Source organism: Nuphar pumila, chromosome 11 (genome assembly GCF_984573655.1).
Source record: "Nuphar pumila chromosome 11, dmNupPumi1.hap1.1, whole genome shotgun sequence".
In the NCBI taxonomy this organism is placed as follows: Eukaryota; Viridiplantae; Streptophyta; class Magnoliopsida; order Nymphaeales; family Nymphaeaceae; genus Nuphar; species Nuphar pumila.
This window is the reverse complement of record NC_143259.1, coordinates 106,089,894-106,102,995: the sequence shown is the minus strand read 5'-3', so window position 1 is coordinate 106,102,995 and position 13,102 is coordinate 106,089,894. Positions and strand designations below refer to the sequence as shown.

The window sequence follows — 13,102 nt, the reverse complement described above, 5'->3', positions numbered from 1 at the left end:
AAATAAAAATAAATATATATATATATATTATATATAGTTATATTTATGTGTACACTTTTTAACACTCCCCTTCAAACTTACGGTACAATGAGTGAAAGTTTGTTTAAGAGAAAATGATATCTAAGAGCAGCAAGAGGTTTGCTGAAGAAATCTAATAATTGGTATTCTGATGTAACATACGGCAATGATTCCATGTAGATACTCCTCTCTGACATAGTGACAATCTATTTCAATATGTTTGGTGCGTTCATGAAATATTCGGTTATGGTTCTATAAATCGCACTCTTGTTGTCACAACACATGCATGAAGCTTTTGTTACTTCAACTCCCATGTCAGCCAGCAGTCTTATGAGCCAAACTACATCAATTGTTGTGGTGGTCATGGCTCAGTATTCAACTTCGGTGGACAAAAGAGAGACCTTCTGTTGCTTTTTGTACCGCCACAAAATCAAGGATTCACCTAAAAAAATACAAAAACCAGTGGTTGAGTGATCGTTATTAGAATCACCTCCCCAGTTAGCATCAATATAAGCAATTAAATCTAATGAAGATGATGCAGACAAGAAGATGTCTCGTGAAAGAGAAGACTTAATGTATCTAACAATACGCAAAACTACTCCCATGTGAATAGAAATGAAACCATGTTGAAACTGACTAGATGTGTGTACATTGTATGCTATATCAGGTCTAGTAATGGGAAGATAAGAAAGTTCTCCAATAAGTGTCTGTAAGAAGTGGGATCATCAAGAGGTTCTCCATCATCGATTCTCATTTTGATGTTGACAACTTTTGCACTATTCACTCTCTTATCATCTGTAATTCTAGACCTAGAAACAATATCAAAAGCAAACTTAGATTGTTATAATAAATAACCTCGAGGGGAATAAGCAACTTTAATTCCTAAAAAATATCTCAATAAACCTAAATCAATCATTTCAAATGATTTTAAGGAGCTTTTTCAACTCCATGTTTGTCTCCTCCGGTGATGATCATGTCATCCACGTAAAGAAGAAGAAGAAGAATCTCTTAATCAGAAAACTTAATAAACAAAGCAATGTCAGTCAAACAAGTTCTGAATCTAATATTAAGCATAACATGACTAAACATGTCATATCAGGCGCTTTTGGTGCCTGATTAAGACCATAAAGAGCTTTTTCTAAACGAAAAGCCTTATCATTAGGAATACTTATACCAAGTGGTGCTTCCATATAAACTTCTTCAACTAGGTTTCCATTGAGAAAAGCATTTTTGACATCCATTTGAAATATGGATCATTTTCTAATAGAGGCTATGGCTATCAGTGTCCTGACTGTGGTTATCTGGGCAACTGGAGCAAAAGTTTCTTTGTAATCGATGTCATACTCTTAGGAATACCCTTTAGCCACTAATCTGGATTTATATCTTTTAAGAGTTTCGTCACTCTTGGTTTTAACTTTATAAACTGACCTGTAGCCTATAAGTTTCTTTTCTTATGGAATATCTTGAATGGTCCAAGTGTTAGCCCCTTTTAATGCTTCTAATTCTGCCTTCATGGCTTCTATCCACTCTGTATGGTTTAGGATGAAAGTTCTACATACTTGTGTATTAATGCAATAAATGCCTTATATATGGGTAAAAAAGATTCGTAGAACACAAATTTATCGGGAGGTTTAGAGACTCTGGATGACCTTCTGGTTTGTGCTTCGGAATATTTTTCCAGTGCACATAGAAGATTGGATTATCTACGTCTTGAGTATTATAAATTGGTGTCCCTATGGGTTTGATCTTCATTAGTAACATTATATTTAGAATCAACAATACCTTGACCATCGTCTAGGTCGTATTCATAGTCACATCCATCAGATTTTGAAGTCAAATCTATCAAAAAGGAATATTCGATTACTTCCTTGGTCTTTTCAAAAAAAAAACTCTCTTTTTCCAAGAAGGATACATTTCTTGATCCATACAATTTTCCATTTTTAAAATCAAAATACTTATAGCCTTTTTTATTATCTACATAACCTAAGAAGGCACAAGGAATGACATGGGGGGAGAGTTTATCATTTTTTTAATGAAGACAAAACATTTGCATCCAAAAACTCTCAATATAAAGTAATCAAAAAGATAATTTGACAAGTTTTTCAATTAGAGTTATATTTTTCAAAGAAGAAGATGTCATTCGGTTAATGATATAGATAGTAGTTAGGGTTGTTTCTGCCCAAAACTCTTTTGGAATTTGGTTTGCTATCAATAAAGTCCTAGTGGTTTTCATAATATGTCGGTATTTTTGTTCGGCCAAACCATTTTGTTGTGGTGTGTGACAAAATATTTGATGTGTGATTCCATATAAATTGAGATAATCTTTAAATTCTTTTAACAAAATTTTTTTTCCTGAATCAATGCAAAAAATGAAAATATCATTTTGAAATTTATTTTTAGTCATTTTATGAAATATTTAAAAATGCGAAAAGACATCTAATTTATGTTTAAGGAAGTAGATCCAAGTATGCCTAGAGAAGTCATCAACAAAAATTACATAATATGCATATTCGCCTTTTGATATGACCAGTGTGAGACCCGAAACGTCCAAATGTATTAACTCAAGTGGTCTAGATGAAACAAAAGTTCTACCAAGAAATGGTAATATTTTCATTTTACCAAGAATTCAATCTTTACAAGCAAAATTTTCATAATTACAAAATTTTCCTAAACTTGGAAAGTATTGGATTTTGGATATACGAGGATGGCCAAGTCTTTTATGCCATAGATCTAAATCTAATTTATGAACATTATAACAAAAGACATTCTTGACTAATTCCAAAAAATCCATATAGTAGAGTCATTCTCTATGGCCTTCCCCAATCAGCTTTCCTGATTGGCGATCCTATACCCAACAACCATGAGAAGAGAAGGAGATGTTACACCCATAATCAGATATTTGAGAGACAGATAAAAGGCTTAGAATTAGTTTGGGAATATAATCTAACTTTTGGAATAAAGAACTTTTGGAGTTTTGAAGGTTTTCAAAAAAAATTATTTCTTTTATTTCAAGAGATGTACCATCAGTCGTTAAAACATTTGACACACTTGAGTTGTTGTTAAGACATTCGGACAAACTATTGATATTTTGGGTCATATGAAAAGAAGCACCAGAGTCAAGGAGCCAGGAAAAGTTACCGAGATTGAAGAAGGATGAGATGGTTGCTCCGATTGAGACCTCAGTTGAGAAAGATGCACCTTTGAGAAGAGGTTGAAGGATTTCTATTAATTGTGCCATAGATACGGGTGCATCTTGATTGGTTTGATCTTTTGATTCTTGTGATAGACCAACGGATGCAACTTTCTTTTTTTCTCTTATCTTTAATTTAGAACATTGAGGCCTATAGTGACCTGGTTCATGACAATGGTGGCAAATGACTTTCTTTTTGCCATAATCATTATTTTTTCTACCAAAATGAGGCAGCCTATAAGTGTGCATATAATTTTTTGGTCTAGATACGGCTAAAACAGAATCTTCTTCATTCTTTGGAGTATTCTTTTTAGCTCATTTTCCTCCATAGTTAGTTCCTCAATAAGGTCAACAATGGAGGGAACTTTTCCTCTATGTAAAAGAGCTGATTTGGTTGTTTCAAACAAGGTTTTGAAACCCGTGACTCGGGACTCGACTCGTTCTTTATTGACTCGTGACTCGGTGGGTCAACTCGATGACTTGGATTGGGTTTTGTTAACTTTTGACTTGACATAATTACTAGTGACTAGTAAAAATATATAAAGGTTTGTCATTTAAATTGTCATTACTAGTGACAAAACAACAAAAAATATGACCTAGATCATCTTAACCACTTAGCATCTATCTAAAAAAATATCTTCCCAGACATTGGAAATTATAGGAATATGCCCCTAATAAATTGCCTCAACATGTTCCCTATGAAGGATTTCCAAAAGTATAAGTACATTAAAGCATGTAATACAAGTAGGAATATAGATTATTTTGCAATTTGCAAGTCAATTGAATGAATAGCACTAGTTAATACAGAAATCGGACCATGAATTGAATTTGGCCTTTTATGGATTATAAATCCTAAATCTGTGGTCTTTATCATCGTCACAAACACCACAAAACAACATCACCAAGCCTTATTGCATCTATATGAATTAGCCTTTTAGAACATTGTCTTAACATAGATACCAGGCTGATGAAATTTGAAATCATGAATATAATTGATAGGTTTTAAGAACATAACTTTGGGTAAAAAACTAAAAAAAAAAAAAGAATTTCAATCTTATATGTTTCCAATGAAGTTTTTTATTCATTCTAATGTTTTGTGCTTCTTAGCAAATATAATAAACACATCTGATAATTTTCATATGCACTAAATGTGAGATAATTTTCATATGCACTAATAAACACATCTAAAAAAAGAAAAAAGTGCCCAAAACTCGCCTGAGTCAACCCAAGTCAGGCCGAGTCAAGGTCGAGTTTTTGCAAAACGAGTTTACCTTGCCGGGTTGACTCGTTGGAGAGCCGAGCCGAGTCACCGAGTTGACTCGGCGAGTTTTAAAACCTTGGTTTCAAATTCCGGCATCAAAACATTTATAAATTGGTAAAAATGTTTCATATCGAGTTGTTTTGGGGAAAGCTCGATATCTTCGGAACAATGTCACTTTGGCTCAAGAAGAGCCAACTCTTCCTAAAGTTCGGACAACTCATTATAATATTCTTTAATACTTTTGTCTCTTTGAGTCAAAGTCCGAACTTTATCTTGCAAATTGCATATATGTGCAATGTCTTTAAGGGAATACATATTTCTAAGGTATTCTCAAGCCTTATTGGCAAGATCTAATTTGGCAAAACTAGAGCATTTCTTGATTTCTACGCTATTAATTAGCCAAGACATGATTTTTGCATGCCCCGTCCTCCATTCTTTCCATTTTTTTCTCATAAGTGGCTAATGCCTTGTTTTTCTCTCCTTCCGTGAGAGGTACCTCTTTCTCATTTTTTATTTTTTTAAGAATTAGTTTTGGTTCTGAATCGTAACTATCTACTATTCCCCACAACCCTTTTCCCCAAATGTGATGCTTCATAATTGAAGCCCACATCACATAATTGGTATCATTTAGTTTTACGGCCATGATGGTGACTTTATCATTGTCATCCATTTTTACAAGGGTGAAAAAAAAAGAGATGATGATAGAAAAAAGAAAAAAAGAAAAATATGAGAAAAGAGGAAAGGACAAGAGCACACTCACGATCTTTGTGTAGCCAACGATCCTCCAAACGTCTTTTTTCTTTAACTATGATGGCACAAAAAGCCCTTGAATTGCGAACAAAGAGATTAATTAACTTTTGCTAGAGAGGCACGGAAAATGAGGTGGCAACTCTCCAAAATCTAGAAGCTTCCAAGCTCTGATACCATGTAAAGAAATAAGGATCTTCCACGAAAGCATAAATGCTTGTAATAGGTGTCTACTGAAGACACTTAAATCATAACCCACAAAAGGGCATAAATGAAAGAACTCAAAAGATAAAATAATAAATTTATTCCATTCATATGAAATGCTTAAAAAGCATTGTTACAAAAGAGAGCGGAGTCACCCTTATTTATACACAAAGAGAGAGGGAGAGAGAGGAGCTCTAGAAAGCTCTCATAGAGAGTCCTTGGAACTAGTCCAATGGCTCTAATTGTAGTTGTTGGACTAGCTCCAACGGCTACATCAACTAGTCAAGATCTAGTTCGATCTTGACTAATTTAGGGTCTAGTTCAAATTGAACTAGACAAAATAAAAATACAAAAGAAGAAAAGAAAAGGAATAAATAAATATATATATATATATATATTATATAGTTATATTTATGTGTACACTTTTTAACAATACCAACATTTTTACCTCACCTCCTATATGAAGACTTAAGTTTAAGCACCTCCAAGGTGAGGACTATGCGTCACGTGAGGCTATTCCTCTTAAACACGCACATGCCTACAATAATTTTCTTCTTTTCTTGGTATCCCTTTCCCTACTTTATAGCAACAAAAAACACAAGAATGATTCCTTTTTCGTGTCCATTCCTAATTTTCACAAAAATTGAAAAAAATGAAGGAGAGGTAGATGTGCATAATAACAAAAGGGCTTTGGAAAATAAGAATTCCCGTAATGATAAAACCATCTAAATTTCCCTTTCCTAATGTCAAAAAAAAAAAATAAGAAAGGTTAGATTTCCTAGCTTAAATAAGAAAAATAAGTTAATTTTTAGCGTAAATGGAATCCAAGTAGAACGTGTATGAATTAATTAGATTTGAAAAGCTAAATTAATCTGGTTATTTCTTTGCTAGTGTAGTAAAGAAAATTTAAAAGATTAATATGGAAAATAAAGAATGAAAGAAAAAATATGCAACATATTGTGTATGTTTGCTTAATCAATTGAAATGACTTATGTTTGGACAGCCCCAACTCCCAAGGCTTACCACCTTGCCTCATATAACCAAACCCTCAATTTTGTCTCTTGCTTTTCAGAACCTTGTCTTGAAGCAGACATTGAGCTATGTACCCATGGCTTTTCAAGTAAAGCAAATAACATGAGCCTAATCTGGCCTCCTTGACCTGAAATCAAGTTAAAACTTGAAAAGTTAAAACCTATGGCCTTTGGGGCACATAAAGAGATAGAATGCATTTTCCTCCAAATGAATCAAAAAAAAATTGGCTTAAATTCTTCCAAATTTGACCAAGGGAATAAATAAAATGCATCTTGTTCATCCAGAAAACCAAAGGTCTCATTTTCTGTAACATACTGATTCACTTCCCATGAGATCTACATCCTCTCAAGTCTCACCTATTACATACTCAAACTGAGATGGTTGCACTCCATCTATTTAAAAGTGCCAACCTTTTGCATAGCTAAGTGTTTATAAACTCCATCAAATAGTTCTCTCTCTCCTCCATCACTCATTTATGTAGATTCCCTACTTATCTATCTACATCCATTCTGAAAAACACCTCCACTGGAGAACTAAGATTTTCTGCATTTTACCATCATTTATTTTCTCCTTCTGGGGGAAAAGGATTTCAATAAGACAAGTAAACAAGGACAACAAGTGGTCACCACTGCTGAAACTAAGATATATGTCATATTGAAGAGAGATAACAACTATGATCAGATATAATAAGGCTACATATCTCGCTGTAAACCAATTCTTGACAAGAAAATTGAAACAAAATAAATCAGACTGCATCACTTGATCTAGCAGAAATAGTGCAATCCGATCCCATGATGAATGACACAATGATCAGTAGCTTTCTCTTCAAAGATTCTGTTATTCCTCTCTAACCAGACATACCACTATGCACAAAGTCACAAACTCGTTATAGTAAAGACTTATCTGCAAACTTACACTGTTAAAAGATAAACCAATCTATGTTTGCTATTCATTTCCATCTGAGGTAACCAATTCTGAACTCTTTATGTGTGCTGCTTGTGCACTCACTTAAAACTAGAGGACGTGTGCAAACTTGACTGAGACAATTTAGTAGAAAAGATTAGCTATGTAGACCATCAATCAGTGCCGTTAGACATCATTGAGTTTTATATGTCTAATGTGTGTTTTGATAGGTAATTTTGTGGTATCAACATAAAACGTAGTGACGAGAATCAGGAATTCTTCAACAAAGCTTTCAGAAAATTTATTACCACCAATTTGACAAAAAGGAAAAGTAACATGATGTCATATGATAGACTCCCATTTTATATAAAGGTCTGAGTTTCAATGTGGCTAAGAATATTGATATATAGAAGAAAGAAAAAACAAATTTACCCAAAATAGGAAGGTGCAATACTATGGCCAGTTCAAGATAATAAGGCTGATATTCAACATTTCTACAGTTTGAAGACGGTCCTCCGCACAAAAGGAATCGAATATCAACAGTCATTAGAACAGAAACCATGACAGATTTTCACACTAATCATCTCAGTGAACATAAGCAGTTGCAACATTCAGATCAATACCCTATGATCGCCTTTTTTTCATTCCTGACCTTCATGAAGTTGAAGTTGGTGTATATTTCAATTCTTCACATCAACCCACTGTCAGCAATTCTATCTACACGAACAAACTATGTGATTTCGATTAGACAGTACCCAATTCATTCTCTAGGTTGATTTCTAAACAGGAAATATTCAATTCACTGATTCCCAACGCATTCTCCAACCATTTCCTAGAAGGGAACAATCAATTCCGGCATAGCCTGTCACACTATAATAGATTTCAATCCAGATAGCGATCAAACACGGAAAAAGCCAAATAAAAGAGCAATCAAAGAGGAGCCATCCAAATGAATCAAAGAACACAACCAAAAAAAAACATCAAAGAAAATGAGAATCCTGACGAGGAAACCAGCCAACCTCATTGACTTCTTCTGCCGGGTTGTCGAAGCCCGGGAGCATCATCGGGGCGTTGGATATGGAGGAGAGGTAATGCTGGAGCTTGGTGAGGTCGACGGCGAGTTCGACGCCGCACTGTGGGCAGGCGAAGCGGGCGAGGCCGGGGGGGACGTTGAGGAGGGCATGGCAGTGGGCGCAGGGGAGCTGGATCTTCGTGGGGTCGATCCCCTGAGGAGCGGCTGGGCCGGCAGAGGCACTGGCGCGAACCTTGGGGAGGAGCTCCGGAGGGAGCATTTGAGGGAGCTTGCACCTGGGGCAGCTGAACTCGTTGATCCCCGCGGGAACGTTCAGGATTTCCCGGCAGCCCGAGCACCGGACTTGGCAGCCAGACAACGGCGGAGCAGCGCCGGAAGGAGAGGGAGAGTTTACCATCTCTCTCTCTCTCTCTCTCTCTCTCTCTCTCTCTCTCTCTCTCTCTCTCTCTCTCTTCTGTGAGGAGGGAGTTGCAGAAACAAAATGGGGAAGAATTTGACGAGGGAGATGGAGTCTTGGTTCTTATAGGATACTCCAATTTTTCTTTTAGTTATCGTGACTATATGACTACACAAAAATAAAGCCATGAACAAAACACTGCCGTCTGTAAGCTTGTTTCTTTGTTGGTCAAGTTTTATCCTTTATGACAGGGACGTTGCGCAAGATTTTTAATCGGATTAGTTGTCAGAGTGACTTCCTGATTACGTAGGTTTTTTGGGTTGAGGTTGTAGGTTGATGCGGCAGCTGCTTTACAGTGAACCCATTATCGTGCGGAGATGGCATGTTCGTCCATCTGGAGATGAACGGCTGATTGCTCTAGCGAATACTTAACAGCGATTCGTTGCTTTCCGGATGCTACATAAGTCTGGTACACATCGTCCGAGGGTGAAATAGATTGAGGGCATGCTGTTGTGGTTTACAACCAAATCATGAATATTGTATTTGATAGCACAGAAAAATCAAGCCACTAAGGCTCTTGTAAGCTTGATGATTAAGTGTTTACGTTTGTAATCTTGGTATTGTTCATTGGTTGTGAACTCTCTTAAATTGGACTTGACACCTTAATGACGACTATAGTGCATGACCAAGTTGTTGTTTCACATATTAAAACCCGACGCTGATTTGCTGCAATCTGTCACGTAGTCTTATATTTATATCCTCAAAATCCCCTCTTACCTTTTTCATTATCTTCAAATAAGTTTTGTTTAGATGTATGGTGGGTCCCATTAGCAGTGGAACCTAGTAGGGCTGGTAAACGAGCTGAACGAACCGAACATGCCATGTTGGGGTTAGGCTCGCTTACTAGTGGATTGAGCTCGTGGTGCGGCTTGGCTCATCCCTGAATGAGACAAGACGAACACCAGCTGGCTCGTGTAAAAAACATTGCATGTTATTTATACATAGTATATATTTTTATATATTATACTTAAAATATATATAACTTCTTTATAAATTATATTCAAGAGTTCATATTTTATGTATATATTTTTCGTTCATCCTCTTTTTATATATATTTTATGTATTTTTCTATATATTGCACAAAATATATATTATCCATAAATATGTTATCTATAGGAGCACTATCAAGTCGAGCCGAGCTTAACACATTGTGTTCGGGCTCGACTAATTTAAGCTAAACGAGCTGCTCGTTAGTTTGGCTCACCAACTATACAAACCAATCAGGAACGAGTTTGTGATTAGCCAAGTAATGGTATGCTCTGTTCATTTACCAGCCATAGACCCAAACTTGAATTGAGATGATGCTATCAAGTTGAGATCCGGATGTAATTAGACTCACAATATGAAAAAATCATACCTTGATCCCATAAGGATTACATCAACCAAATCAAAAACCATACCCGATAAAATACTATTTTTTAATCATTTTTATCTTGAAAATTTGAGGATCTTAATTGGAACTCAGGTCGGGCTATGAAATTTCACAAACCATACCTAGCCTCATATATTAATAGGACCCATCAGGTCTGACCCGGATCTAATCGGGCTTTCTTATTTATCACCAAACCTGACCTTATATTCGACCCATTGACACCTCTGCCCGTTTTCTTTGTTACAAAAAACAAGATAAAAACAAAAAAGGTGACAATATGTCTTTCTTTTAGAGAAAAAGAAAGTGGCAGTATGTCATAATGTAATGATGGGTAATTACACTTTATTTCCATTTAAAAATCTTGAAAATAGATCATATGTGAGAATAATTGAGAAGAGATGGAAGAAATTTGAGAAGAGGATGTGGGAGTGTAGGGATGGCAGTGGACCGGGGGAAAGCGGGGCCCTGCCCTGCCTCGCCCCGTTTGGACCGGGGATGAAGGGTATGAAACCAGGATGGAGGCGGGGACGATGGTTAAAATCCATCCCCGTCCGGGGGTGGAGGCGGGGATGGACGTGCACCTTTCCCCGCCATAATCCCCGCCTCATCCCCGCCCCCGACCACTTTTCCCTGCAATATCCCCGCCCCGCCTCATCCCCGTTTGAACCGGGGATGAAGGCGGGGATAGAGGATAAAATCCATTCCCCGCCGGGGATGGAGGCGGGGGTGGATAAAATCTTGAGGCGGGGCGGGAGTGGAGACCTTGTCCCCCGCCCCACTGCCATCCCTATGGGAGAGAGATTTGTTTTATTCATCTCCTTTCGGTTTGATAATTATTTCCTCCAACAATTTGGGTTCCTAATTCTTATATTATATAATATTTTGGATGACTGGTGAGAGTCATGATAATGGAATTTATGAAATAATGAATATGGGATCCGAGAAGGAAAGCATATGACCAGAAGCAAGCATGAAAAGACCTCATTATGGGTCCTCACCACCCGTCAATGCATGGTGTTCTTTGACTCATTGTTACTGTAGATGACAAAGAAGTGATTGACTGTGAACCCATATTGAGTTATTTACAGGAAAGAATGGAAAAAAATGCAGAAAATATCGAACAATTATCCAATTCCGAAGTAAGCCCAAAAAAAAATAGAGGAAATATCCACCTAAAAAGAGGGCAGTTTGTTTTTTTAATTAAACATCGAAGTTCAAAGCCTTTTTTTTTTTTTTTTCTAACGTCACAAGTTCAAAATTCGCCGGTGGTGTCCATCACCGTAAGGTTGAAGCTGGGTGTTCTCCCCATTGTGCAAGGGGACGAATGTCAGCTAATGTGCAATCAGTGATACCAATGGGGGCACCACCTAGTTGGTAGGAGCTATCAGTATACGCCTCTTTGTGGTGGGACGTTGCAGGTTCAAAACCCACTGGCACGTTGAATGATAACTGGTGGGGTTCTGCCTAATCCCAGCTTGCCTTTAAAAAAAAATGTACAATCATCCAACCAAACAAAAATCCTTCCTGACCGCCACCTAGTTATTTCCTTCCACATGGCTTCTCAAATGCATGCAATCATGCCCAACCTCTTTAATCTTTCTTTTGATGAATTGTGATTTAGGACTGAACCTCTTGCTATCTTCTCTTGGTTAGAGCACCTTAATCATGACACCATCTTGGTTTTTGACCCTATGCCTCATAATCTAGTCAAATGAATTGTTTAGCTGGGCTTATCAATTTTTACTTGTCACTTTGTGAGATTTAAAAGCCATGAAGCAAAACCTGGTTTTTGGCAAAGAAATTTTATCCTAAAAACCATTTTTTTTTGCCAACCCGGTATGCTAAAAGCCAACCAATAAGATTGTTTCGATGACCCAAAACCTGGTTTTTAGGTGTTTGGTCACAAAAAAACAGAAATAATAATAATAATAATTAAGGTGAGCCACTTTTCTGCCAGGGAGTGGCATGGCTGGTGGCCCACAAAATGGGCAATGCCAGCCTAGTCACTTCCTGACCGGTGCCGGAAAGTGGCCAACCATGGCCCAAAACAAAGGGAACATGAGTGCTTTTTCTCATGCTGACATCGTGGCCGTATGTTTGCATTTCGGATGAATGCCACGTGGTTTTGTTGACTTTTGAGCTTTTTAAATGCAAATCGGATGGCCACGATGTCGGCATGAGCAAAAACGCTCATGTTCAGCATGACCTGATCTGCTTCCAAAATAAAGGAACTTTAGCCAGCCATTTTTTGGTGCACATCGGCCAGAAAATGGCTGGGCTAGTGTCACACAACTTGGGCGGCACTAGCTCGGCCTTTTTTCAGCCAGTGGGTGGCCAGAAAATGGCCAGCCAACCAAATATTGAAAAAAATGAGTAAATTATTGGCCATTTTTCAGGCAGCTACTAGCCGAAAAATTACCGGGTCAGCCATTTCCTAGCCAATAGTTGTCTGAAAAATGGCCAGATAACATTGTTTTTTTTTACATAAACGTTTTATGACCAGCGCTCGATCGAAAATAGATGGAATATTGATAAGTATGGGGGGAGGGGCCAAAACGATGGAGAGGGAAGGGTGGTGGGGGTGTTGGAACCACTCCCCCTGATAACTGGGTTGAAAAAAGTGGTGGGGGAGCGGGGAGTGGTTTTGCAAAAGCCAGGCATAACCTAAACCTAGTTTGACGGCACCCAAACAACAACCAAACCAGGTTTTTTTTAGGCAAAACCTGGTTTATCACCCAAAACCAGGTTTTCACCCTGGTTTAGGGTGTTATCCAAACATTAATATCTATATAAGTATCTATATATATGGTGTATAGAGTGAGTGGTTTCTTAGTTACTTTAGGTATATTGACCGTTGTAAAAAAGAATGTGAAGAACTAAGAATC

The 13,102-nt window shown here is 37.3% G+C and overlaps 1 protein-coding gene across 1 annotated transcript in view; it reads right to left on the bottom strand.

Moving 5' to 3' along the window:
* Positions 1–8,820, bottom strand: part of LOC149822694 (protein FORGETTER 1-like) — a 127,618-nt gene extending 118,798 nt beyond the window's left edge. The window contains exon 1 of the mRNA XM_089979995.1: positions 8,375–8,820. Within this exon, the coding sequence (XP_089836121.1) occupies positions 8,375–8,785 (411 nt within the window). The 5' untranslated portion in view covers positions 8,786–8,820. The remainder of the gene's footprint in view (positions 1–8,374) is intronic.
* Positions 8,821–13,102: the final 4,282 nt, after the last annotated feature.